The following is a 27,643-nucleotide window of genomic DNA, read 5'->3' on the forward strand; positions in this document are numbered from 1 at the left end:
AAGTGGCTCAAGAGGACCATCACAAAAGCTGTGGGCCCTTATGCCCCCCCCACCATGTAATTTGAGCACTGTGCTGAATTATCTTTCCAGTAATTGGGGGCATGGCTTCAGGACCCACATAGTGCTGCGTTTAGCAAATACAGAAAATCATGTGAAATACAAGTTACATTTTGATTTCTTCATTCTGCAAGACATTATGAAAATGTCACATTTGCATGTGTTATAAAGATCATATTATCCAGCTTTTTAGAACAGAATTTGAATTGTCTAGGTCAGTGTTTCTCAAACTGTGGGTCGGGGCCCACTAGGTGGGTCATGAGCCAATTTCAGGTGGGTCCCCATTCATTTCAGTGTGCATTTTAGACTCAGTGTATGATGCATTTGGGGAAATGTTACAGATCTGCCTGGTCCACAGATGTACACATTTGGTCCCTGTTGTGTATATGCAACATTTGGCAGAAATGGCTTAAGTGTAGATAGGATTGCAGTGTTTGGGGATTTTCTTTTTATGAACAGATCTGCAATTGCCTGGGAGATTTAGGATGATTCTTCTTTGTTTTAAATAAATTTTTAAACTTATTGTAAACATTTAATTTACTTAATTAATTTGACTTTGTCATATGGGGGTGCTAAAATGTTCCTGCTTGATGATGTCACTTCCAGACATGACATCACTTCCAGGTTAATGACACCCCTTCTGGTGTATCATACTAAAAAGGGGGTTCCGATACTAAAAAGTTTGCGAACCACTGGTCTAGGTACAACATGGAAAAGAAAATTAGCAGAAAGGATACATACAAGGAAAGCAAAATACATCTTACAAGAGAAACCATTCAAAGCATAATGATGATCCCAAAAAGAGGGGGCAAAGGTGAAGACGGCAAGATGCAAACCCTCTGTTTTTTATGTACATTATTGACATGAGCGTATGTGTAAATATATGAATATACAGTTGTGTCATGGATTGTGTACTTACTTGTATTTTCTTAATCATTTTGATCTGTCTTAATTATTCTATGTTTTGGATATGCCGGGTAGTTTTCAAACAACGTTCTTCATTTTGCAGAAGACCACAAGGCATTAAGTGATCTGTTTGTTTTGTGAAAACTCACTGCTGAACATCAAGGTTTAAGACAATGTAATTTTAATATGCTTACTTTCATATTATGACTGAAAATGTGTTTATTAAAAAGAAGTGTTAAGATATTTCATACAATGTCACCTATTATTCCACTATAGATATAGTTCTTTTAACCATTTGACAAATAATTCTGATGTGTTATTTTAGTTAGATGTCACTGACATCTTATTGATTACTTTTGAGAAAACATGCCTGGATTATGCATTACCTGTGGTATGATAATAAAGCAGCCAGCAGGGGTCTTGTCAGGGGTTAGCAAAGCTGGACATAGACAGAAGGGATCCTCCTCATTGAGCCAAGGAGGCCCTGTTAAAATCTCCAGGATGGTTTTCATTGGTTAGCTTGGGATTGATACCAATTCCTGGAGGCTTGGCAATCATACCCATGGCCATCACAGTTCAAATGGTTGACCTCTTGCACCCTCAGTGGTAGCACCCAATGCGCCATAAGGGGATGGTTGCGGGGGGGGGGCATCACAGGGGTCGCAATATAGGACTTTGCACCAGGTAAGTCTGCGCACTGGCACCAGAATTGATAGCAAACATTTACTTTCATGTTATGTTCAAACAGCATTTCATTCCATAATGATTTTTGGTTGCTTATGAAACCACTTTTTAATATCCCATATTTGCTCCAATCAAATTATATAAAAATCAGATGCTAGATTTGATTATTCAGATTAGTGTTGGGGAGATTAATTCATATTCTTAATATTTACTTGAGTTTGGTCTGATAACAGTAACTACACAATTTTGTTTATGACAAACTGGTTTTTAAATATAAGCTGAAATTTAAATGGTGAAGATTTATATAGCACATTAGTATATATGACACTTTACAGAATAAAATAAGCTGAAGACAGGCCCCTGTCCCAAGGAACTTACAGTCTAAATCAGGGGTGTCCAAAGTTTTTGGCAGGAGGGCCACATCGTCTCTCTGACACTGTGTCGGGGGCCAGGGGGAAAAAAAGAATTAATTTACATTTAAAATTTGAAATAAGAACATAAGAAGATAAGAACAGCCCCACTGGATCAGGCCATAGGCCCATCTAGTCCAGCTTCCTTTATCTCACAGCAGCCCACCAAATGCCTCAGGGAGCACACCAGATAACAAGAGACCTCATCCTGGTGCCCTCCCTTGCATCTGGCATTCTGACATAACCCATTTCTAAAATCAGGAGGTTGTGCATACACATCATGGCTTGTAACCCGTAATGGATTTTTCCTCCAGAAACTTGTCCAATCCCCTTTTAAAGGCATCCAGGCCAGATGCCATCACCACATCCTGCAGCAAGGAGTTCCACAGACCAACCACACACTGAGTAAAGAAATATTTTCTTTTGTCTGTTTTAACTCTCCCAACACTCAATTTTAGTGGATGTCCCCTGGTTCTTGTGTTATGTGAGAGTGTAAAGAGCATCTCTCTATCCACCCCCTGCATAATTTTGTATGTCTCAATCATGTCCTCCCTCAGGCGCCTCTTTTCCAGGCTGAAGAGGCCCAAACGCCATAGCCTTTCCTCATAAGGAAGGTGCCCCAGCCCAGTAATCATCTTAGTCGCTCTCTTTTGCACCTTTTCCATTTCCACTATGTCTTTTTTGAGATGCAGCGACCAGAACTGGACACAATACTCCAGGTGTGGCCTTACCATTGATTTGTACAACGGCATTATAATACTAGCCGTTTTGTTCTCAATACCCTTCCTAATGATCCCAAGCATAGAATTGGCCTTCTTCACTGCCGCCGCACATTGGGTCGACACTTTCATCGACCTGTCCACCACCACCCTAAGATCTCTCTTCTGATCTGTCACAGACAGCTCAGAACCCATCAGCCTATATCTAAAGTTTTGATTTTTTTGCCCCAATGTGCATGACTTTACACTTACTGACATTGAAGCGCATCTGCCATTTTGCTGCCCATTCTGCCAGTCTGGAGAGATCCTTCTGGAGCTCCTCACAATCACTTCTGGTCTTCGCCACTCGGAAAAGTTTGGTGTCGTCTGCAAACTTAGCCACTTCACTGCTCAACCCTGTCTCCAGGTCATTTATGAAGAGGTTGAAAAGCACCGGTCCCAGGACAGATCCTTGGGGCACACCGCTTTTCACCTCTCTCCATTGTGAAAATTGCCCATTGACACCCACTCTCTGCTTCCTGGCCTCCAACCAGTTCTCAATCCATGAGAGGACCTGTCCTCTAATTCCCTGACTGTGGAGTTTTTTCAGTAGCCTTTGGTGAGGGACTGTGTCAAACGCCTTCTGAAAGTCCAGATATATAATGTCCACGGGTTCTCCCAAATCCACATGCCTATTGACCTTTTCAAAGAATTCTATAAGGTTCGTGAGGCAAGACTTACCCTTACAGAAGCCATGCTGACTCTCCCTCAGCAAGGCCTGTTCGTCTATGTGTTTTGAGATCCTATCTTAATTAATTTACATAAGTTTACATAAATGAATATATTAAAGATGAACTTATATGAATGAATGAAGGTCTTGCAATAGCTCAAGGCCTATAAAAGGCCTTGCACAAAGCAAGGCTGGCCTTTCCTTTGCTGCCGCTACTACATCACAGACGTGAAACAACAAGCAGTGGAGGGAGCCCTCATCCCACAGCTCACACAAAAGGTCAAACAGTTGCCCTCACACTAAGAGCAGTTGCATTGGGCCAGTGTGGGCTCCAACAAATATCCAGAGGTCCAGAGGCTCATTGGAGACTGGGGGCTCCCTGAGGGCCACATTGAGAGGCTTCGAGGGCCACAAGTGGCCCCAGGGCTGGCGTTTGGGCACCCCTGTCTAAATGTATAGTGCCATGTTTTCAAGCTGATTATAAATATTTATTTGCCACCCTTCCCTTGTCTATTAAAACATTCAAGGCGGCTGACATCATAAGATAAAAAAAGACATAAAAGTAACGTTATGCAGCCCATAAAACAAAAACTGTGAAGAGAACTGCAGCAATAAAAATAGCAGATTAAAAAACCAACCAACACAAGAATAATATTAAAATAACATCAAGTAAAAATAGAAGATTAAAAACAGCAAATAAAACACAATCTTAGAAGTAGGGTAAAATAAATCAATAAACGTTGCCCAGAGCAGGAAAGAATTGCAAGATAGAAGGAAGGCACATGTTTTGAAGCAGTTGCCAGCACTCAAGGGTAATACAGAAAAGATGAATGACAAAGTGCACAGACATAAAGTGTGTCTTAGTAGAAGCATAGATTCTGGGCAGGAGGGGCTTTATCTTTGAATGCCATGATGTACCATTCCATTCTTACCTGGTGTGCATCATCTATTGGGTGCTTCCCTGCATCTCAACTTGTATACACACTGCTATTAATGGTTTGGAGACAGGACAAAAAGGCTCCTTACCGCACCATTTGCCATGGTCCAGATGTCTTTGTTTGCTTTTGCACCAACAGAAGAGGAACTTTTCCATGTCTAGTTCTAACCGTCACCTTGTGGGGCTGCATAATGGGAACGTGTGTCCCTGCTGGTGTGGAATTCGTCTAGGTCTCCAGAGATCGGTTACTCTATGAACAGCATCTGGCATCCAAACCATGTCTGCGACAGAAAAACACAAGTTCCGAGGGAGCACTGCAGGACACCAGCAAAAACATACTCATTATAATCTGCAGGTAGCAAGATGTCCATGTGTGAATGGCCACCTGTCAGTTAAGTGCTGACCACTTTAGTTGCCCTTTAATCCATCACTAAGACCATGTCCAGGAAAAGCAACGATAGAGAGATTTGGGGGGCAACTGAGGTCGAATTTAAGAACAAGTGCAAAATTATAAGCCTGAAAAACAATAAGTTCAAGAAAATAATGACATTTGTAACACTTGAACGACTGAATGAAGAATTGTCTTTGGTTTGACTCAAGAAGACACTCTAAGTGTCTTCTTCTAAGTGCCCTTCTCTAAGTGGGGCATCCACATGCAGACATTCCAAGCACCTAATGTAGAGAATGCAGGCAAGGTAAGAATCTTTACTAACTGGGGAAGTTGTAATCTTTACCTGCCCTCTTCTTGGGGGGGGGGGATCAGATCCCACCCTCCCCAGTCACTGGTTGTGCATATGGCCTTCCTTGAGATCATCAGAGAAGATCCTCTGCAGCACAGGACAGGGACTCCACGATCTCATGGTCCTTCATATGCTGACTCAGCATTTTTTAACCTTTTTCATCTTGTGGCACACTGACAAGGCACTAAAATTGCCAAGGCACACCATCAGGCTTTTGACAATTGACAAGGCACACCATGCTGCCAGTGGAGGCTCACAGCCCCATTGGCCCTACTAATAAATGATCTTCCCCCAAATTCCTACGGCACACCTGTGGACCACTTGTGGCACGCTAGTGTGTCACGGCACAGTAGTTGAAAATGGCTGTGCTGACTGGTGGCAGGGTATCTGTTCCCCACTTTCATAGGCCCTGGGCAACTGGTAGTGGGCTTTCTGGCAGGCAGGGGCTTTCAGACGCCCCTCCAGCTGCCCCTCCCCTCGTCAATGGCCGGTACTGGGTAGGTCTTCTTTCTGTGGCATTTTGCAGAGGAGGAAGGGCCAGCTTTAGCCTGATTTCACCAATGGAACCCCACGCTGTGGTAGATCACAGATCTCCTGCAGTGGCAGCTGGCACTTTGCATGGAGGTAAGACTCCATGCAGAGGCCAGCATGGAGGAGCTCCCATGTTGCATGCCCCCTGTCCCTGGGTCCCTGGGCCAAAATCAGCCACCTGGAAGCAGTTGGTGGCGTACACATCATATCACTGCCATTACTTCTGGATTCTGCACTTTGTTCGGAGCGCCATCTAAGCTTACCTCTGCTCCACCGGCGGCTAGGGCTTCATCTGTGGCATTGACAGCGTAGGCCTCCCTGCAGGCAGGGGTGGCGCAAACGTGCCTTATGGCCTGGGGCTGCAGCACCAGTGGAGGGGCGCCACTGGATTGGGCTGCGAGCTGGTGTTGCAGCGATGCAGTTTTCTAACCAAGATAGACCCTGTGAACAAATCAATGTGACTAAATAAGATACACGACTGCTTCACAGACACTCACACTCGCTCCCTTATACCATAACTCAACCTGGGCAGTTTCCACCACAGAACTTCTCTTCACCTGCTGTGATTGCTCTCCAGGGGTCTCACTGAAGGGAGTGAGCTGTGAATGCAATACTGTCCTTAGCAAAGAAAAAACACAGAAGTGTTTTTAGCCTAAAATGTACACAAACTATAATGCTGCTTTAGGATCAAAATGATTTATCTAGTCATTTTCTATAAATCTATCTATTTGGGTTTTACCTATGTGACTAACAAGAAAAAAAAATCCTTTTATACACTCTGTGCATAGGGTGGCTATTTCACTCCCAGTCCCCTCTTTAGCTAAAGGCACCCACCTGTTTCATCTCAGCTTCTGCCTCCCAGCCAAAACTCCTTTGTTTGCTTTCGACTGTCCTTGGAGTCTTGTGCAAAAGTCTATTTGCACTTCGGTTTGCTTCCAGAATCTCCTCAGCAGCGGTGAGATTCTCCCCACCTGTGTGCGCTTTTTATCTCTGATAGCGGTGAACCACCATTTTGAAGGAGGTATCAGATTGGCTAAGTCAGACATTCTTTCAACATTTCTGCGGAAACACCTGCTTTAAAGCAACATGCTGGAATTAAGTTTTACTCCTTCTTTAGTAATTATTTTCTTTCCCATAAATTTATTACATTCCAGGACTCTCCTAGCTCCATCACTCTTCTCCCCTCATCTTACACATTCCATTCTTTCCACTGTCTATGATCTCCATCTTAACAGTGCCTGGGTCACAAGGGAACACTAAGCAAGCAATGGAGAAGTTTCAGCTCATACCCTCCAATATTTCATAGATGAAAAGCAATGCATCAAAAAAGAAAAAAAATCTGCTTGCAACACCCCCATGGTCACATCAAGGGCAATTGCTCACACCAGCATCTGCCCTCTGCCTTACACTGCTCAGCCTGCTTCATTTACTGTGAAAAATAACCTGTCTTGCACAAATTTAAGAACAAAAAGGGAATTTCTCATTTCAATTGTAAATGATAAGATGTATATAAAAACCTAACAATTCAAATTAATCAGACTGGCTGCAATGTGTAAAATGGGAGGCTCAGTGAGATGCAGTACAGGCATGTGCCACTTAACAAGCATCTGCTTAGTGACGGACCGCATCTGCAATGGTGGTCAAAGCACAACAAAGGGGCTTTAATGAGGCAGTCAGGTCTCCCATAGCCTGCAGCAGAGTGTCTGTTTATGCAGCAAAGAAGCTTTAATGCAAAGAAGAGGCAATCTATCGCAGTAGCCTATACAGCCAGCTAGCCTCTGCCAGGGGGTTATTTACACAAAGGCCCTAGATTGGGCTGAATGTTCACTTAACAACCTGATCACATAACAGGGATTGGAGAACATATCCCCGTTAAGTGGTGCACACCTGTACTTTGTGGTTTTCCTGCATGTGTGTTTATACGCATGTGTGCTTGAGCCAAAAGGAATCCACGCCACTTGGAGTTGTAAATTGTGAGATACAATTTTGGAGGAGATTTGGAGGAGAGAGGAAAGACGACCAATACCTGGAGAATTGCAGCTCCAGCAACTCACACTAATAATTTTCAAGAGGCACCCTGAAAATATACCAAGTATAACAAGGCAAAACAAGGACAGTGACTGCCCAGGAACAGATAACAGAAAACTGTCCTTGGTAAACATCGCTAGAACGTCAACCCAACTGGTCATGGTGTGCATGTAATCATGTCCTAAAATGGCCAGCTATCACCTCCTACCAAGCAGTGTAGAGATCTGACAAACACCATTCTGCATGTGCTGTGACAAAATTTCTCTTAACATTTTCATACAACCAGCCTCAGGTCTCTGTTGGGATGGTCTACAAAGTCCAGGTGAACACCCTTAAGTTCTTAAAAACCAATAAAACTAAGACAGCAGAGTGTATAAACTCAGACAGCTTAATTCATGCAAAGATAAAACATCAAAAGGAGTCCTCAAATTATATCTCCCCTCCCCCAAAAGTTATGACACAATGACCAGATGTGCTGTCAGATATGCGTGTGAGAGTATACGTTTTTCTTGGCACTATTCTGTCTAAAGATAGCCGTGTGTGTGGTGAAGTGGTGTGGTGCGATTCGAATTGAAGGTGGTGGTCATAGTATGGCATTGTGGAAATAACCCATTCCTCCTTATACAACACCCCAATTCAAATCCCTTCTTGAATGCTATTAGCCTTGAGCTGAAAACATTCAGTCACCCACATTCACTCCTTCACAGTTAATATTGCATAACAGCAACTCTAGAGGAGGCAATTTGAATCAGGGCTAGTGTGGAAAGGATTAATTCCTGTGTGACCATGATGGAAACAGGGAGTAGTCTTCCTTCCTTTGGTCTACTAAAGTGGAAAAATTCTGTTTGGAAGTGTTTGTTGAGTGGCATAAGGGAAGTTGGACACTGCTTCCTGGAGACTTTAATCCATTATGATTTTTACCTCATTGCTGTCCATGAGTGTTGGCAACCTTCAGTCTCGAAAGACTCTGGTATCGCGCTCTGAATGGTGGTTCTGGAACAGCGTCTAGTGTGGCTGAGAAGGCCGATTCAGGAGCGACAATCCCTTCCACACCAGGAGCAAGTGCAGCCTGTCCCTGTTCTGTTTCCCTGGCTATGGGCCTTCCTTCTTTGCCTCAGACTGTTGGCCAAGCATCTCTTCAAACTGGGAAAGGCCATGCTGCACAGCCTGCCTCCAAGCGGGCCGTTCAGAGGCCAGGGTTTCCCACCTGTTGAGTTCCAAAAATAGAAAACCGTGGCATCCTTTTATCACGCGAGTGTGCTCTATCAGTGTGGCACTGTTAAAAACTACCACTGTGTTACTTGTTTGTGGGTGAGTAGGATGTTGGCCTAATAGGGACCACTCACTGGACACTACCTTCTGCTTGGTACATGTTCACCATACTCCTTATGGTGGCCTCCACCACTTGGGGGCGGTACCCTGCAAGTCTGTGTGATGTGGGGCCACTACCCCATGACTGGTGGATATTAGTTTCTATCAACATTAGCAGAGTAATTACAAGGGCTACATTACCATGGAATTATTAAGGTTCATTTCGTCCTCTCCTTGTGTGCTGGTTGAACTTAGATATGATTGACATTGTGCAGCTTGTAACAGGGTCACCAGTGCTAGCAGGGAATAGGATCACACCCTTTGCCTGATCTTCGGTAATGGATGGTTAGCTCCACATTTCTAGACCCTTTTATTGGTCATCCTCTCATTACACCTATGTGCCCAGAAATCTGGAGATTTGCCCAGAAATCTGGAGATCAGAACAGCTTGCTCTCAGCAGCCCAGTGCAAATGCACCTGCGCAAAAGCACAATGGATGAACTGTGTCTATGCGAAAGCACCAACATGGCCAACCATGACTTAGAGACCCACTACAGAAGTGAAAATATAATTGGGGAAAGGAAAAGAAGTGAGACCAGAACTATGTGAATGCACTAAAATAGTGTATTTATTCCTGCTATGAAAATAGTCACAGAAAAATTATTGGGAGGATGGATGAGAGGAAGGGGGCAAAAATTCAGTCTATCTCCAAATGGTCTGATATGAGCCTGCAGGATGTGACACTAGTGTACATAAATCAAAGCCTAAGATCCATAAATCTCTTAGCATATGTCCATGTGGTTCACCAGAATTTCCACAACTTCTCCCCTTCCAACTGTAGGCCCTCATTCAGCTATTGTCAGAAAGTTCCCTGGTCCTTAGGGAGCAGGTTTGAGGATGACTTCAGTGCCAAGGAAGAGAAGGTGCCCCTTGGAGTTCCAGCCTACAAAATAGCGCCCCCCCCCATTAAATAATCATCGCTTTCTTTCTGAAAGAACTGCAGTACAAGAATAAGAGTAGATGATATTGGCCATCATTGTGCATGATGCAAATGTAATTATGTATCTTCATCAAGTGTTAGAACTGGTTACTAATCCCCCCCCTTTTTAAGTTGGCACCTGAAGTTGGAAAATACTGATGAATCCAACCCAGAACTAAACATTTGGTTTCAACGTTTCAACTACTTGAAGCTGACTAATTGCCTTCTGATTTAAACAAAATTAAAACAGGTCATTTTTCCTTATTTAATAAATAATATCAAAAAGTGAACTAGGTCATATTTACAATATTGGAATAAAAAACAAACAGTCTTGTCTAACTTCTGCAATTTTTTTTTACAAGTTGCAATAAGAGATTCTGTATCCAGTTTGTGTGGAGTCCAGCATGCACAACCGCACAGCTACTGGTGATATCTTGCAAGAGGCTTGTTCTGCTCATCCGGGTTGCTCAGATGCCCTCACCGTCTCCGGTCAGGAAAAAAAAATTCAACTGACTGCTTATGCAGAAGTGCATCAAAATCTCAAACCAGTTTGTTGTATCTCATCAACATACAGATGATTTTTTTTTTATGAATTAGTCACATGAGGAGTAACAGGACATTTAATTCAACCTTGACAAACTTTAGTGAAACGCTTTAAAACCAAATATTGAATGCACTAATTACACACACACAGTACACGTGACAACACAGTTAACATGGTTTACATTTCACCTTTATTTATTCCTGGAAACTGCTCATACCGCAGGCTTATTTGGGGGGTGGGGGAGAGGGCATGAAATATGGAACTGAGCAGATTCGTTTTCCTACAAAATTATGGTAAAGACTTGCTCAGTGTTCTATCTTATTGCTACGAAACCTTTACAGGTGTGCGGTTTGTAAAATATAACCCTTTAAGGACTGACTGAGCGCGCGCACACACACACACAGAGAAACCCGAGACCTGCAATCAATGGTCACTTCACCACCACCACAACAGCCTGGTGGTATGCAAGTTCACTTAGAAGTAAATTCCACTTAAACCAACAGGGCATACACTCATTTTGCAGCTTAAATGGATTACTCCTCATGTTCAAAGAAAACCCATCACAGCACTCTAGTTGCCTCCCCCTGCTCTTCCTGTTAGTGAGAAAGAAACTGACACTATCCCAATTTCCTCTAAATTAAATGTTCTTCAGCTGTTGCAGAGAACCTGTTTGCTTCAGTATCAGCCACTTTTAGAGAAGTTGCTGGCAGAACTAATATCTTTACAAAGAAAACTACACCCGCTGAGTGCTAGACAGACTGAATGACTGAAGGGGTGTACAGCAACAGTCAAGATTCTTTTTCGTCCTAGAAGAAAGTGTAAGCCAACATCCACACTTTGTGAACCTACATCACAGCGAGAACAGATCCAACGAACTCCGTAAGACTTACTTCCCAGTTGCATGTGTAGGCTTGAGCTGTAACTGAATCTCTGTCTTTCCTATCCAGTTGACCCATATGCTTTTCTGTGGCAAGGCTTCCCCACCAGTGGTGCAATACCATAAGGGAAGATTTACAATCCAAAGCAAAGAATGAAGGGAAGGTAGAAAAATCATTCACAATCCTGGAGGCAGTTACTCAGTACTGCAATTTCAATGGAAAGAGAAAAATGTTTCAGTCCTGAAAGGGTATCTATCACTGTTTCTAACACAAAGCTGCCACTCAATCCCACACTTACAGTGTTTGAAAACAAGTTAGTACATCTGGCACAGGGAAGTACACACATTCTGTACTCATCAGATACACAGCTGCTTTTGAAAGAAATAGTAAATGGCATGATAAAATAACTGAAGTAAGCATTTTGTTCCAGAATGGAAGCCGCTATGAAACTATTTTGTCTGAAATGGGATCGCACTGGTGTCAGAGGTACACTAAAATCATTCTAATTACCACTGAGATGCATTGAGCTATAGGCAGACAACCTGCACGATCCCCGATGACTCTAAACTGTAGAAAAAAATTTGGAACTGGGCAGTTTAGCAGTGGCTTAAGCTATTTCTGCCCAATGTTGCACATACACAACAGAGACCAAATGTGTGCACCTGTGGACCAGGCAAAAATGGCTTAATATGTAATCGCAATACTGTTTTCAAATTTCAGTGTATTACTATTTGCTCTTTTAGGATATCAGGACAGCTATTTAAAAAGCATGCTGAACCAAATCAGAATGCAGTATCCTCCCATCTCACTTGAATACACTACAAACTAAATCACTCAATTTAGGGGAATAAAGTGTTTTTCTGAACTGAGCCACTGCAGGTGGGAGGCTGTACATGTTTGAACGCTCTCCCATGGAAAAATCTTCTTGCACAGAGATACAAGTATGTCAGGGAAAAGGTTAAGCTGAATCCTTTTGCCAGACAAGGGAGTTTTCTAAATCTACATGCCTTCAGGTTTTAACACGCAAAACACGCAACCTCTCCCACTTGCCGTCTCCAGTGGTACAGTCTAGAAAAAACTTTAAGTGGATAACCTTGTCTGAAACAAGGTTCAAGAGCTACAACCATCTCACCACCTGCATGAACTGTTGCTGAAACAAGTCAGTTGCAATTCTCAGGCTTATTCTGAGGTAGCTCCATTAAGCAGGCTTATTCCAGAAGCAGTTTCAGAAGCGAAGCTTAATTTTCTTTTGAAGGACTTTACAAATGACTGCATGGAGGACCTCAGATTAGCTTACCTGGGCTTTTGTTATGGGCAACATATTATTGGAAATGTTCCTTCAGTTAATGAAATATATACGTGGCTAACAGCAAAAAAGAGTTAGAAAAGGTAACGTTATTCCAGCTTTGAGAACATTTCTCAGAAAGATAATGTTCTGGAAAACTACAGGTATTTCCATTTTAGATGTTCCTCATGAAGACAAAAAAATTACTAGACCAACAAAGGCTTCAAAAGCAAAGCATCCCAAGGTTATAAGATAGTGCTGAAAATTTAAGCAGCACTCTCCTCCCACACCACCCCTCTCATTAACCTGCAGCAAAGAGAAATGCCAAAATCAATAGGTTACTGTCCAGATTCCTCAAAAGATACAAATATGGAATATATGCAATTTGGGAAACCTGTGGCAAAGAAAGCAACTAACTAGAATCAGATGCAGCTATAAGCAAAAATGTCAACCTCCTGGACAAAAAATTTGCTAAAATATTCTTTGAAAATTGACTGGTTTTACCAACTGTGTATGTGATGATTTTTTTTAACGTTACTGAAAACCCCAAATGCTATCACTTTTCAATCTCCAAAGGTAGTCAGTGAAAGGCCTATAGTCCACAAGTTATTCAGTACTGCACAATACTCTTTACATCTTTAACATACACTGTGAAGTTATTTCTGCTACTGCACAGTAAGGAGAATGTTAAAGACAGAAACTTGTACAGGCTTGCAAGTAAAGGCCAGTAAATAGCTTAAACCAGAGATAAGGCCACAATGAATCCTGCCCTTGGTCACTGAAGAGGGATGAGGTGAGGCAGTAGTTGGCTAGTATTAAAAATCTGCAGTTTGCAAGGATGTTGCACAGAAATGGTTATATGGTATGAAAAAATAGCTGGAAGGCCAATAGTGGAATATAAGCACATTTTAAGACAGTGGTATTGATTTAACTGAACGCGTTAAGCAGCTGCTGTCTTCTATGAAGCATATAGCCTTCAGATGAACAATAATCTAGTGAGGACAAGCAATGGTCAACAGTATGCTGCTGATGCTGATGGAAACTGAAGACTAGGTGGAGGCTAGTGGAACCCATTCATGTTGCTTATTTATGAAGTCAAAGGCTGCCTGGCAAGAAGCCATGGTTCACACGAGTCACTGCACACCTGTCTCTTGTATACTGAACAATAAAGATGCACACAGAATGCAGTATTTCTCCTTTGGGGGAGCGGGAGGATTGCACATTGGGACTGCATCCTACTCAATTTATCGGTAGTTCGATGCTTGCAAACAGATCGGTGGTTTATAATAAAATTAAATTGTCCAAGGGGGGAGGGAAGGGAAAGTATAAGACATTGTACATTCCAAATAAAAGTACCACTAATATTCATCTAGTGCAACTCAAGGCCTAAATTAATGTAACCACTTTTTCTCTTCCACTAATGGGGTTTAGCATTCAACCCATGGCAATCCATGTGAGGGGAAACTTTGTGGCTGGGTCCACTATACATTGGCCTTCTGTACTACCTCATTATCCAAAAAACCTACTAAACTTCACAGAGATATAATGGCACAAAAACAAAATGGTCAGGATCGTGAAGGTTTGAGAGCCTCCACTACAGTGTTCAACCTGGCATTGAATCAGATGCCTCCCAATGCTTATGCAGAAACACTCTGAGCTTGTTTGGGTATTTTATCTCCTGGACCCACAAAAATTAAGTAATTATATGCTCATGACCTGATACCTCCCCTTGCTCCTCCCCACTCTCCTCTTCAATCTCCCTAATTGCACGGGGGGGGGGGAGAGGCTCATCTAAACTGCTCTCTTACACACAGGTTGGCATGTAAGAAAGTAGTTTGGACAAACTACCCTCTGCCCCACCAAGCAATTAGGGACATTAAAAGACCTGACAGATGAAGCAAGGAGAGGGAACAGGACATGCAAATTTCATAAATGCATGGGGCTGATCCAAACTTAAAAGTCTTCTGAATCAGCACTACAGACTATTTTGATCCTGGCCAATGTATACTGGACTCATTCACAAAGCTCCCAATGGAGCTCTTCACAACATGGAGCATTGAATTACTCTGGGAAGGAGAAAACAGCAGTGATGTAAACTGGCCCTCTGTTAATGTGCAATTGGGAGAAGATTTGTACATTGCACTAGGTCATTAGCAGGGAAGCGAAAGAGGGAAGAGTAGTCCACATCAGTGCTTTTGCAATCACCCTTTTCTAAGTACTATCATTTAACTGTACAATCACTTCACACGCAAAGAAAAAATATCATACAAACACTAGTTCAAGGGTTGGCCTAGCCTGAGGAAAGCCATGGTTAAGTTTGTGGTGGCTCCAATTAATCACAGAGAGATGCACCTACCAATCCCATGTGTGGCTAATGCTTCTCAAGAAAAACTGTGTCATTGGATAATGAGACAGAAGACATGCTGCCAAGTGAAGTTATTGGGCACAGTCCACTTAAAAAAAACACTCACACATATAACACATTAACTTATACAATTGCAAATTATGTACAAGATTAGCAATAAAAAAAATAAAAAAGCCAACCTGAAGAAATCCTGAAAATATTTTCTGATGCGCAAGCTGACTGTGAAGGAAAGGGAAGAACACCAACAGTTGCCGGTAATGTGAGCAGTCAGGAGAACTGCACAAGAGGCCACGTTTGTAATGTTAAAAAACATGAATCAACACTATAAATACATTTTTAAAAGGAACACATAGAAAGAACTATCCACAATGACCAAATAAAAGGAGCTCTAGAGTTAACATACATTGCATGTATTGCAGGCAAGGCAGAGGCATTTTTAAAGCTTTTGCACAAACTTCATATAATCTTAAAAAAAATATGCTGGCCTTTACAAGGTTCTACTTGCTGAAAATAAAAACAAAAATTTCAGTTCATAAAAAGTCACAAGACTTCAGTTTAAAAAATGCAACAGTTCCAGCCACAGACCAAAAATATATATATATATATTTTTAAAAAACTGGAAGAGTATGGTAGATTATACAAGCATGGTCAGGCTTGGAACCTGAATATACTTCAGAGCAAATGCTCAGAGGAAAAAAAAAATAAACTATTTGGTAACAAAAGCGTACTATATGTTGTGATACAAAAAGGTATGGTGAAAATGTACCTTTTATACTAAAGCATTCCTTGGTCCATAAAAACTATGCTATGTCCACATTTTCTAGTTCAGCTTGCATCCCAGCCACATTTTTATTTCGTGCTCATTTTTAAAGAGACAGCTAAAAATAGATTTTGAATAAAGGGGCAAACCCCTGTTTCGATTTTATTTTTTTGTTTTTTTATTGTGGCTTCTACTGAGATCAGCACTTGCAGGTGATAAAGGTTCAAAGCGTAGTGAAGAGGTGTTTTCCCATGAAACCACAAAAATTGTTCAATTTCATTGTTTGAAGCACTTGAAAGTCAGTTTTTAAAGAAGTTCCACACAAAAAGCAGTGGTTAGGAAACTACCGTTGCTGCTGATGACGTGACATTGGTCGGGTTTGTGCTGACACTTGTGTAACTTCCTTCGCTGTTTGTGTTTGTATCGCTGGATGCCAGGAGGCTTGAATTGGCTCTTAGGATTGCTCCAGCAGCGCTGCAGTGGGGTCGGGGCCCTGGCTCTGGTGTGTATGTAAACGTAAGGCTGGTGGAGTAGATGATGCCATCGCTGCGGACCAACGTGACGGGAACCTGTACCGGCTGACGAACCCACCTCCAGCCTTCCCGGAACGCAGAAATGTCAGGAACGACACAAAGCATGCTCTCTGCACATCTAGCGAAAATGGAAGAAAACCCATTAGCTGCCAGATACTTTTACTTCCAAGGCAGAACACATGTATTTTGCGCTGATCTATGTAAAAAATTAAAATTCTAAGCTCAGGCAAGTCAATTCTATGACCAATATGAATTACGCATACAGGTGGGGCCTCGGTGTCCGCAAGGGATCTGTTCTAGGATCCTCTGTAACTGAAGCTTCTGGTCCCTTAAGCCCTCCAAAGGGGACTGGAGCTCTGCTCCTGTTGCCTCTGAAGGGCTTTCTGAAGCCTGCAAAGGCCATGTGCATCCGCACAGGAGAAAATGGGCCAAATTATGGATTCAATGAGTAAATAATATATAGATAATTTTTTTCTTTGTTCTTGAAAATGCATTTTAGAATAATTAGACTGTTTAAGATACGATACCTAGTAATTTATATGATTATGCAGAATAAAGAAATGTAAGTTTAGAACTCCGCATTTGACAAACAACTTTCAATATCTGTTTTTATTTTCATTTATTCTTATTTTTTATTTCCAGCTTTTTGAGTTTGTATGTGTTGTTTTTTATTGTATTTTAAAATTAAAATTATAACATAAAAAAGAAAACCCTCTGGAGGCTGGTCCCCTCTGGGCCCCTTCGGAGTATTCAGGTTGAACCAGATCCACAGATGGAAAATCCATGGATAAATATGTCCAACTTGTATCTGCAAAATTCCACATGCCCACACCGATCCCACGTACATTATTGTAGTAAGGAATGAAACAACATTTTAAAGATGGCTTTCTAAATGATCATTCAAAACAAAAAATGTACTTATTCGGAGGTACACAAGTTATTTAAATTTTGATTCATTAAGTCAAAGTTAAAAGCCTGATAAGCTTATAGTGATTGACAGCCACAGTTTAGAGAGTAAAAGAAACAACAACACATAAAGCAACTTGTTCCAAAGGTATCACATAAAATAAAAGTCCCAAAGACTGTACTATACCTGTACATGGTTTCAGCTTCCACATCCCCAAACCAGACGCGTAAATTTGGAGTGAAGTTCTGCCCAGTTAGTTCCAGCATTGCTACGTCCCCACCACCGTTCAACTAGTGAGGAAAAGGAGATGTAAACCCAAGAGAAATTCACTGGAGCGCTATCATTCAAAAAACAACACACACACACAGCCCAGTAATATAATCACATTTGAAAGATGCCTCTAAAACGGTTTGCTATATTGAACTAGAATTGCCACCTAGCTCTCATTATCTGAAAATCAGTTATGTCATCTTCGAATACTGTGCCAGTGCCACTTCAAATGGGCATTGGTATTGGCCCATGGAGAATCTTCAAACACATCTGTGTCCACTTCCAGACATGCCCCACCATCTTGGGCACCATCTCAGGAACTCCAGCTGAGCCTTCACAACCCTGGTGATCATCAGAGGCCGATGATGAGAGGTCTCTGGAATGCTGTTGGGCTGGGGCAAGCCCAGGGAGGTAGCCAAGAAACAGGTGGAGGAGGAAGACGGGTGAAACAAACCCCTCCCCACTGTTAAGCCAGCAACCTTCAATGAGTTGAGGGATAGCCAGCAAGGAGGAGGAAGCATCAGATGTTGGAGATATTGATGAGACCTCACTATCACCCAGCCCCACAGACTTCAAGCTAAGATTCAGGTTCATAAGAGTGTATAGTGAAGATCATCACCTAGAACCTAGGTGACCTATTGAGCCTATTTTTTCCATAGGCTCAAGTATTCAATATCTGCTAACTGGGTATCCACTAAGCTTTCCAGGAACCTAACCTCAGTGGATAACAAGAACTGACTTGTGTGTGTAAGTAATTTTTACCTGTTTGTGGCTGTGTTAAATATATCTAAATTACATCTACATAAAAACAATGCAAAAGACACTAGGGAACATATTGTATTATCCTATGCAACTGAGAAACTGGAAGTGGGTCACAATCGATATTTTCCAGACAGTGCACTTTGGGGGGGGGCCTTGCGGAGGCTGGAGCGGGGCTCCCCACACCTCCGGGAGGCTGCAGGAGGCTCCGGTGAGCCCAGCAAGTCCCTGCACTCCTTCACAGCGATGCGATCCTGGCGATCATGTTGCTGCCTCCCCCATCCTCCACAAGGACTTACTGCAAGGCTCAAACTCCCTTGGAATTTGAGAATCACTGGGTTAAGGAACACATAAAATAGAAGCACACACAAAGAAATCACTTACTTGAAGACTTTCCACAACAGGCACAGGCGTTACTGGAGCATGGACCGGTCCCATTCCCTCATAAAACGTATACTCTGCCTTATCTGTGCTAATGATTGTCCAAGAAGCTCCATCATTAATCATCTCTTTATTTGGTTCTTTAGGACATGGAGTGGCCTTTTCAAGAAAAAAAAATATCAGAATTTTGATCAAATGTTGACAATGCCTCATGTAAAAAATACAACTTTGTTTTAATGTGATGAATATGTAAATTTTCCAAACTAACAAATATAACATATTGCCAGTGTCAGGAAGCCTTTGGTGGTCTTTTGGAAGGTGGAAGGTGGAAGATATTGCTCACTTCAATGTCCCACTCATTACACAAACACTTACTTTGGTTCACTCTGCTACAGGATTAGCAGGCTAGGGTCCTCAACAAAACATTCGGATTTACAGTACCCTCAACTGCCTTTCACAGTCCCCAAAATTAGACTGTCAAGCATTGTGTTGTACTGTACGTTAAAGATTAGACCTAATGTGGAATCACAGCAGTTTACACCATCTCCCCAATGTTCACTTCAGCAGGCTTTTCCCAATCAGGATCCCAAATCATCCACGTATCATCTAGACAGCTAGAGCAGCTTCTAATCCAATACAGCCCTGTATTACCCTGGTACCTTCAGGCAGTAGAATTAGTCATATTATACAAAAACCTTTCTACAACTACTTCTGAAATAGTTCAAAGAGCCTGAAATGAACTGAGTGTTATCAAACGGAGGACTCTATCTACCATGAAACAGTATGATGATACAAAGAGCTGTTCAAACACATATCCACTCTTGGTCTTCTCATAACTGCACACACCCTTGACAGATCTAGGATCCAAAAACTGCCTATGCCTGCTGCCATGCTCCCTGCAATGACAGTATTGTAGACAAGAGAAGCAGTTTCAATTATTCCTGGTCAGGAGCTTAAGCATCGTGCACTCTATTCCCTAGCTACGAATTGTTGTAATGTTAATGGTCTGTCAAATAACTCACTTGAAACTGAATAATTCTCTCCTGGGAAAGGCACAAGTACATTCGTTCAGTATCTTTAAGGTAAAATGCACACTTGTGGAGCTGCGACACAGGATCATCTGCATCTAGTAACGCTGTCTGTTTGTCCACTTTCCGAATTATCTATGAATGAAACACAAGCAAATACACTTAGAATTCAAACATACTGTATTTGCATTGAAATGTATGAGTTTACCACTGCTAGTTTTCAGTATACGATGCAATAAATATATTTGGGGTCAGTATAGAACAGGGCTCTCCAGACCCTGTCCTGCAGGCTGGATCTGACACCCTGCATTTTCCCTCCCCCACGTGAATGGCGCTTACTATTCCATGGGGAAGCTGTCCTTCCCCACAGCCAATCTCCCCCCAAATCGAGCTCTGGTTCGCTGCTTCCAGGTTCCATCACACCAGCAGCCACTGTGCCCAGATTTCTGGATAGGCACAGCAGGCTGGAGCTCAGTTTGGGGGGAGATTGTTGGTGGGGAACAATGGCTTCCTGTTGTAACAGTAAGCGTCAATCATGCCGGGAAAGCCTTTCCACTGTTTGGAAACTGCTGGTATAGACGCTGAGGGATTCTTGACCTGAACTGTCAGAGGCATTCAGCGCATATTCCTGTTGGTGTGCCTTAATACAACATCTGTGTTTATCTGAAGCTTTCAGACTTGGAATTTCAATATCTCTTTAAGACTTTCAAAGTGCTCCACATACATTATAACAGTAATATCTACAATAGTCTTGTAAGGTGGACCAACATTATTCTGTATTGCCGATTGGGCTGAACTTGAAATGTAACCCGGTGATTACCTTCTACTGTACCAGACCACTGGTCCATCTAGCTCAGTACTGTTGACAAAAATTTACAGCGACTCTTCAGGGTTTCAAACAGGACTTTATTTTTATTTTAATCTGCCAGGAGATACAAGAGATTGAACCTGGGGCCTTCTGCATGAGAATCACGCACCTTACTACTGAGTTATAGCTTGCATTTGGTTCATAGCAGAGACAAGGTTTTAACACTAACCCCTGTTAAGAAGGCAAAGAGGCGTCTTTAAATTGTGGTTCACTATTGAAAAGGCAGTCACTAGAGTCACCCTTATGGCTTTTTTTATGTGTGTGCACACACATGTGCACTAACTGTACCCTTTGGGACAGGAAACTTTTTTCACATCTTTGCTATGCTAACTCTTTTGTGACCTTGTTGAAAAGCAGTATACATAAATTCTACAATAGTAGTAATAATTGAGGTTGCCTAGTTCACAACCCATTTGAACTTTTAAACAGTGCCCTCTACTATTGTATGCTGATCTCTCTTATGCAGAACTGTGAATCAACATATAGAAAAGCATTACCCAATCTAACAGCAGCAACAGACACGAACAGTTTACTAGTTCTCGGAGTTACATTACCAAGCAAAACAAATCCAATATTCCTGGGATCACTATTCTTTAATAAGGTAAGTATCTCTCTTAAAATAAATGATTAGAAGGGAAGTGTTGCACCGAGTGAGTTAAATATACCAGTCTTGGGAGTGCCATGCCAGTAACTGAACAAACAAGTTTGACCGTCTGCCCGTAATGAATGTAGCCATCTCGGACTGTGAATTCTTCTCCTTCCGATTCATCATCATCCACTGAACAGAAAAGAAAGTTTTCAATATGTTACAATACCCATCTTCATACTGAATTCCAAAAACAATCATGCAGCTATGTTTTTTTCATGCAGATAGCAGAACTAAACCTATGGATTTGCAATAGTTTACAATTTACTTACAGAGATGAATGTAAAACGCTCCCCACTGCTGTGAGCTGGCATGGAAATTTCCTCCTTCTACATGCAAGTATCTGGTGCTAACTGTTTGTGACCGAAGTCTATTAAATAGTGCCACTTTTGTCCCTGATGCAATGCATACTGCAAGAAAAAAAAAGTTTTAATATTCCAGCTTTCAGAACAGAATAAGCATCACCTAGAGATAAAAAGTCTCAAATTCAGAGAAGAAGCCTCTTAAAAAATGCAAAAAACCTATGTACTCCTTGGCCAGATGGCAAGCTGCTCTTAAAACTTGTAGTTAATGCTTCTTGAAACAAAACACAAATAAAAATCCTTTGCATGTGGTTATAGCAACAGATTCCCAAAACAGCCACATTTTTTTAACTATGGACCTTCAGGACAAGGAACTGTGTTCTATTTTCCTTTCACTCCACATAAAGCAATCCAAACATAGACAATACTATGTAAAAAAATAATCTGCTGTTCATCATGGTAGGGAACTTGAAAACTGATTGCCATTCAGAGTTCAACACACTTGACATCTTATTGAAATGCCCAATAGCATAGAATGTAAACCAAGAATCCTGTTCAACTATCCTCTGAAAGTTTCACTCTTCATTTCCCTTAAACAGCACTGTTAAAAACTCCTATGTGCAGCTTTTCCTAGCTCTTTTCTCACAGCATCTGGGATCAACCAAGATAGAAATGTAACAGTATGTTACAATGTTTTGCATTGTATGACCTGGAATTTATTTCTATCCCACTTTAACGAATGCGAGAATAGATTCAGATGTCCACAGGCCTGGCTGAAACCAATTGCCCTTTTTTGCTACCCCTGGTTGTTATGTAACAGCAAGAATGTTATGGTACTTTATTTATATTCCTCTGCTTTCCCTTTCCTATAGTACCAAATATCTTGGAACAGAAGTTATGATGAAATGTAACCTGCCTTAAACGTTTCAACAAAAAGGTGGTATGTAAAATATAGGTGATAAGTAAATATACTGTATTAAAAAGCATAGTGGTTCTGCTTTTTTGCTTCTTCTATGCTGGAACTGAAGGAAGAAAAAAACCCAAAGCTCCATGAGATCATGATGCATGTTATCATGATGCACCATTTCAGACCAGGTAAGAGATCCAATGTTCTCCTCTCCCCTCCCTCCCAATTCTCCCCCCACACACAAAACTAGAATGCCAAGGAAAACAAGACTAGCCTTGAACTTTCCTTGTGCAGTTGTGTATGCGCATAAATATTTTATGGGGGAAAGCATTCAAACATCCATTTCTCACTGTAGTCTGGAAAGGTACAAACCAGGAACAAGCATGCATGGCTTCTGCTTGTCTGTTTCAGCCTTTAATTTTGACAATGTTGTAGCAGCAGCTGAAGGTGAAATCTCTTTTAACAAGGGAAAAAGTGTCACTGATGCAATTGTATGGTGCTTTATGCCCCAGACTAAAGGCATTTTTTATTCTTGTTAAAATTATGACATGTAAAGTTGACATTCTGTACAGAGACAAGACTTGAAAGTCAATACTTACAGTCTGCATTTTTCAGCGACTGTTTCTTTTTAGAAGGTTTGGAGATTACTTTGATCCGTTTACTGAGGAACACGCCAATATCATCGCTATTGCCATAGAACATTTTTACCGATAACATGAAGTGCTTTCGCTTGTCAGAATCGGATATGTACAAGGTTTTAGCTGTGCAATAGTTCTGTTGACAAGAACAGATTAAAAATAACAATTTCTCCTCCAATGAAACCCAAATATATGTCATTCTGTATCAGCCCATCAGAAGATTCCAGTAATAAAGATCAATGAGGGAAATTTTTCTAAGATACTTATACATCAGAATGTAATTAGAATTATACTAGAATGCAAAGCATAATACTAGCCTACAATCTTCTCCCTGGAGTTTTCAATCAAATTGCAATTCATTTCCCTCTGTATTTTTTTTTCCACACCACCCTGCCAATAGGCTTTCTTGGCAGCTATATTGGAAGGAACATTTAAATTAAAAGTATACTGCATTACTGAAGAAGTTACTGAGCAAACAATCATGACTATTCCATTCAAGCTAATTCATTCTAGGGAGTGCTCTCAACCTGCTATGAGTCTCAGGTGCTTACATCTTTCATGCTGGAAAGAAAATAATGAGTGAACTGAGAAAAATGCTGTCTCTTTGAATGTGATTTATCTCCTACATCACTCAATCTATTCCTCTAAAGATGGCAGGACTTCAACTGGGTAGTTATGTACACACCACAGCTATAGCAAGGCTAGAAAAAACTGGGGTGCCTCTTTCAATCAAGTGGCAATTCCCTTCTCCAAGCATGACTCATGGTATATTTATAATTTCCCATTGGATTAGAGCAGGGGTGCCCAAACGCTGGCCCAGGGCCACATGCAGCCCTCAGGGGCTCCCAATCAGGCCCTTGGGGAGCCCCCAGTCTCCATTGAGCCTCTTGCCCTCCAGAGACTTGCTGGAGCGCATGCTGACCTGATGCAACTGCTCTTAGCATGAGGACAACTGTTTGACCTCTCACCTGAGCTGTGGGATGAGGGCTCCCTCCACTACTTGCTGTTTCACATCTGTGATGCAGCAGTGGCAGAGAAGGAAAGGCTGGCCTTGCTTTGTGCAAGGCCTTTTATAGGCCTTGAGCTACTGCAAGACCTTCATTCATATAAGCCCCATCTCTAATAAATTCATTTCTGTAAATTTATTCAAATTTTAAATGTAAATTAATTATTTTTTCCCCAGCCCCCGACACAGTGTCGGAGAGATGATGTGGCCCTCCTGCCAAAATGTTTGGACACCCCTGGATTAGAGATAGGGGTAGGTCAAACAAGCATTGTTTTCTTTTCTCATTTTGATCTATTTTAGGCTTTGATCCCATTCCCCTCTTACCCTTTTATAAAGCGAAGTGTCCCTTCCTTTTTAGAGGAAGAGAATACGAATGAAGATGTAAACTGGAACATAATTGAGAGAGTCATTTCAACCAACTTCCATCTCTCCTTTGGAGCAGATCCCTAGACATGCACTGTACATTTACGAGCCCCTGCACATGCATATATTGCCAGAGCATGTGTGTTAACACAACTGCTTCAAAAACAAACAGAAAAACAAACTGGCAGGAGCAACAAGCAGCATCAGAGCATACTGCTCAATCTTTGCAGCATTCTAGTTCTTGGCCTTGTTTGAACAGTTTACTGAATAGTTTCCTCACCATTCCTTGTTACGCATACATCAACCAAGTATTTTTTCATATAGTCTTGTAGTCTGCTGACCTTTCAAAAGCATAAGGAAATCATATTACCCTAACTCTTAAAGAATTCCATATATTTATTGCTACTGATTCCCCAACTGATAAAAGCAACATCCTTATTTTTTTTAAATAAACCACAGTACAGCATGTTCAGCTGCATTCCTGTCTAAAATAGTAGTATTTAGAATGGTTTTAGAGGTAGCTAAACATAGAATTCTTATAATAATCAAGCTAATTTGAAAAAAAAAATTCACGCTCTAAGATTTAGAGGCACATATGGAGATTTTCAGGCAATGCTTTCAACAAATCAGGATCTGCACAAGCACTTGTCATAGCCACACATCTTTATACCCTGGAAATGTTAAAAGCAAGGCCAATAACTGCCACTTTACAAAGAAGGAAGTGCTAAGATAGTGACTTGCTTCAAGCACAGAATAATATTTAGAGATCTGTCCAATTCAATGCTTCAACCTCTCACTGGATCAGAGAATTACTCTTTCCCATCTCATTTTTGCGCAAGTTATTTTTATTTAAATACAGAAATCATATTTTAAAATAACTTAGATGGTCCTCGATACACCTGGACACTTGCCTATAAAATGCACAGTTCTGCTGAACTTACCTTTCCTTCTAGGTTCAGCTGCTGCATTTCTTGCTCACTATTTCCTATTCCAATAAAGGCGCATGGCTGGGACTCTTGTTCAGAGCAACCATCCCGTTCCATCTGTTCTTTTTTTTTCTTCCATCCACTCCCCATAAGGTAGACACATGGTGGAGGGCAAAAAAACCTGAATGTGAAGATTAGATTGATCATATAATAGATCATATTTCATGCTTTTTGTTCAGCCGTGTTCTATGCTCTATATACCCTATATTTTTGGGGGGGGGGTACATAAAGAAATGCTAGATATTTGTAACCTATATAAACTATGTGAAGGCAGGAGATTTGAAAATATTTTCTCTCTCATTCTCAGATGAGTAATGTCTAAGCTATGAATGGAAGCCATATAATGTGGACACTAGATGGCGCTCGAGACAAAGCATTAGAAGCAGGTTACAGACAAATTGGAACCATGGACATTTTTGCCTGGCGCACAGGTGCACACATTTGGTCTCTGTTGCATATATGCAATGTTGGACAGAAATGGCTTAAGCATGGATTTTTAGAGACACCTGGAACTAAAGTTACATTGCATAGAATCTTGAAGAAATTATTATTTTACATAATGTTTAATACTGTCTGACAAACAATACTTCAGAAATCAAGAGAAAATTAGGTTGCCTAAACTTTCAGGGTAGCAAAAATCCAAGGGTTGCTTCAAAGATGACATTTTTCCTACAACTGCAAAAACACCACAAAGTGCACAATTCCTTTAAAATGACAGTGGCATTCCTTACCTCTTTTCATTTCCATAGGATTTCTGTGCAACTTTTGCATGAAGAATTAGGACTGTTTGATCACCACGCTCCTTTAAATAATTTCTCATAGCTTCTCTATAAGAAAAACACACACACACACAAACATTTGTTACTAGAAATGCCCATCATTTTAAAAAAGTACAACTGAGGTTGGGAGAACAAATCTAAGAAGAATTCACACACTTAAATATCCAGCCAAAGTGACTAACTTCAGAAATATTTTGGAATAAAAAGCCCAAATGCTCAGACCACAATATATTTTACAGCCTAGTCTCCTCTAAGGTGCTTGGTTGGTCATTCTTACTGAATGCTGATTACAGATTACCTCAGACTTGATAGTAGGAAAGTGACATTTGTCTGTGGACTTGTTTGTGGGCGAAAGTACAATTCTTAGGTGTCCACTGAGCCAATGCAATTTGAACATGGAAGGGTGCTGTCATAAGTATGTTCATTTTAAGTCACATTCATAATAATTAAATTATGAGACTTAGACAAAGATTTTCTCTGTGTTTGCTTTTAAAGAGCATACACCACAGTTGAGAGCTGATGGTCAAGAATAAGTACAGGCCATGAACTTGATCCTGTGACATCAGCCACAAGGAAAGGTTTTATGATGTTCATCTACAAACAACACAAAAAAGGAATCTGACAACCAAAGAAAGTATGGAAGTTGAGCTAAACCTGCTTTCTCTGAATAACCTCACAAGATACTGACAACAGGATGTGGCCTTTTTTTTCTTTCAATAAAATACAGATTATTAACAGAATTGGCCAACAGACCTTTAAACTAAACTAATTGTTACTTCCTACTTCAAACTAGAATAGTCTTTCTGATCACTGAACTTCATTAGTATTTGGCAATAAATACAAATCTATGTTGACTGTGGTATATAAGGAAATAGTTTTCCACATGCACACTCATCCTATGATAGCAATAGAACAAATCATGTACACATAGATTCCAGCTCCCAGGTTCAGTCCAGACATATCCAATTAAAAAGGATCTCAGATTAATGCTGCACCAATTTTTGGCAGCCAGCATTATCACCAATTTTGTGGGGCTAATTGCAGTCCTCCCCCCCCCCCAAAAAAAAACACCAAAAAGAGCTGCTAAGAATTGGTGAAAATGCTGGCCATTTCAGAGAACTGGTGGGCCTACCAGCAGAAGCAGCAAACGTCTCTCCTGCTTAATATTTGAAATGCTGTAGCTTATCTGCTCGGTGCCATCTTCTTCCAGAGTACACCAGGACATCACACAGTCATGACATGCTGGCGTGCTCTGGGAACACTAGCTGGGTGTCCAGCACAGAAACAGCAATTTCATCACTACCGCCCCAGTGTCAAGAGGTGGCAGTTCCAATGTTAAGTAAGAGAGAAGGCCACTACCGGTGTAGCTGAGGGCGGGCCGGGGGGGGGTCCACTGACTGAGGAACTATGCCTTGACGGGGTGCCAAG

General features: G+C 41.3%; 1 protein-coding gene across 1 annotated transcript in view; it reads right to left on the bottom strand.

Annotated features, from left to right (window-relative positions):
* Positions 1-10,261: 10,261 nt before the first annotated feature.
* Positions 10,262-27,643, bottom strand: part of RBPJ (recombination signal binding protein for immunoglobulin kappa J region) — a 40,012-nt gene continuing 22,630 nt past the window's right edge. Inside the window, exons 3-11 of the mRNA XM_066632199.1 lie at positions 26,168-26,263; positions 25,392-25,557; positions 23,043-23,217; positions 21,507-21,644; positions 21,254-21,366; positions 19,715-19,855; positions 18,696-18,851; positions 17,469-17,572; positions 10,262-16,493 (exon numbers count right to left, since the gene is read on the bottom strand). Coding sequence (XP_066488296.1) covers positions 16,178-16,493; positions 17,469-17,572; positions 18,696-18,851; positions 19,715-19,855; positions 21,254-21,366; positions 21,507-21,644; positions 23,043-23,217; positions 25,392-25,557; positions 26,168-26,263 — 1,405 coding nt within the window. The 3' untranslated portion in view covers positions 10,262-16,177. The remainder of the gene's footprint in view (positions 16,494-17,468; positions 17,573-18,695; positions 18,852-19,714; positions 19,856-21,253; positions 21,367-21,506; positions 21,645-23,042; positions 23,218-25,391; positions 25,558-26,167; positions 26,264-27,643) is intronic.

Source organism: Tiliqua scincoides, chromosome 6 (assembly GCF_035046505.1).
Source record: "Tiliqua scincoides isolate rTilSci1 chromosome 6, rTilSci1.hap2, whole genome shotgun sequence".
Classification (NCBI taxonomy): domain Eukaryota; kingdom Metazoa; phylum Chordata; class Lepidosauria; order Squamata; family Scincidae; genus Tiliqua; species Tiliqua scincoides.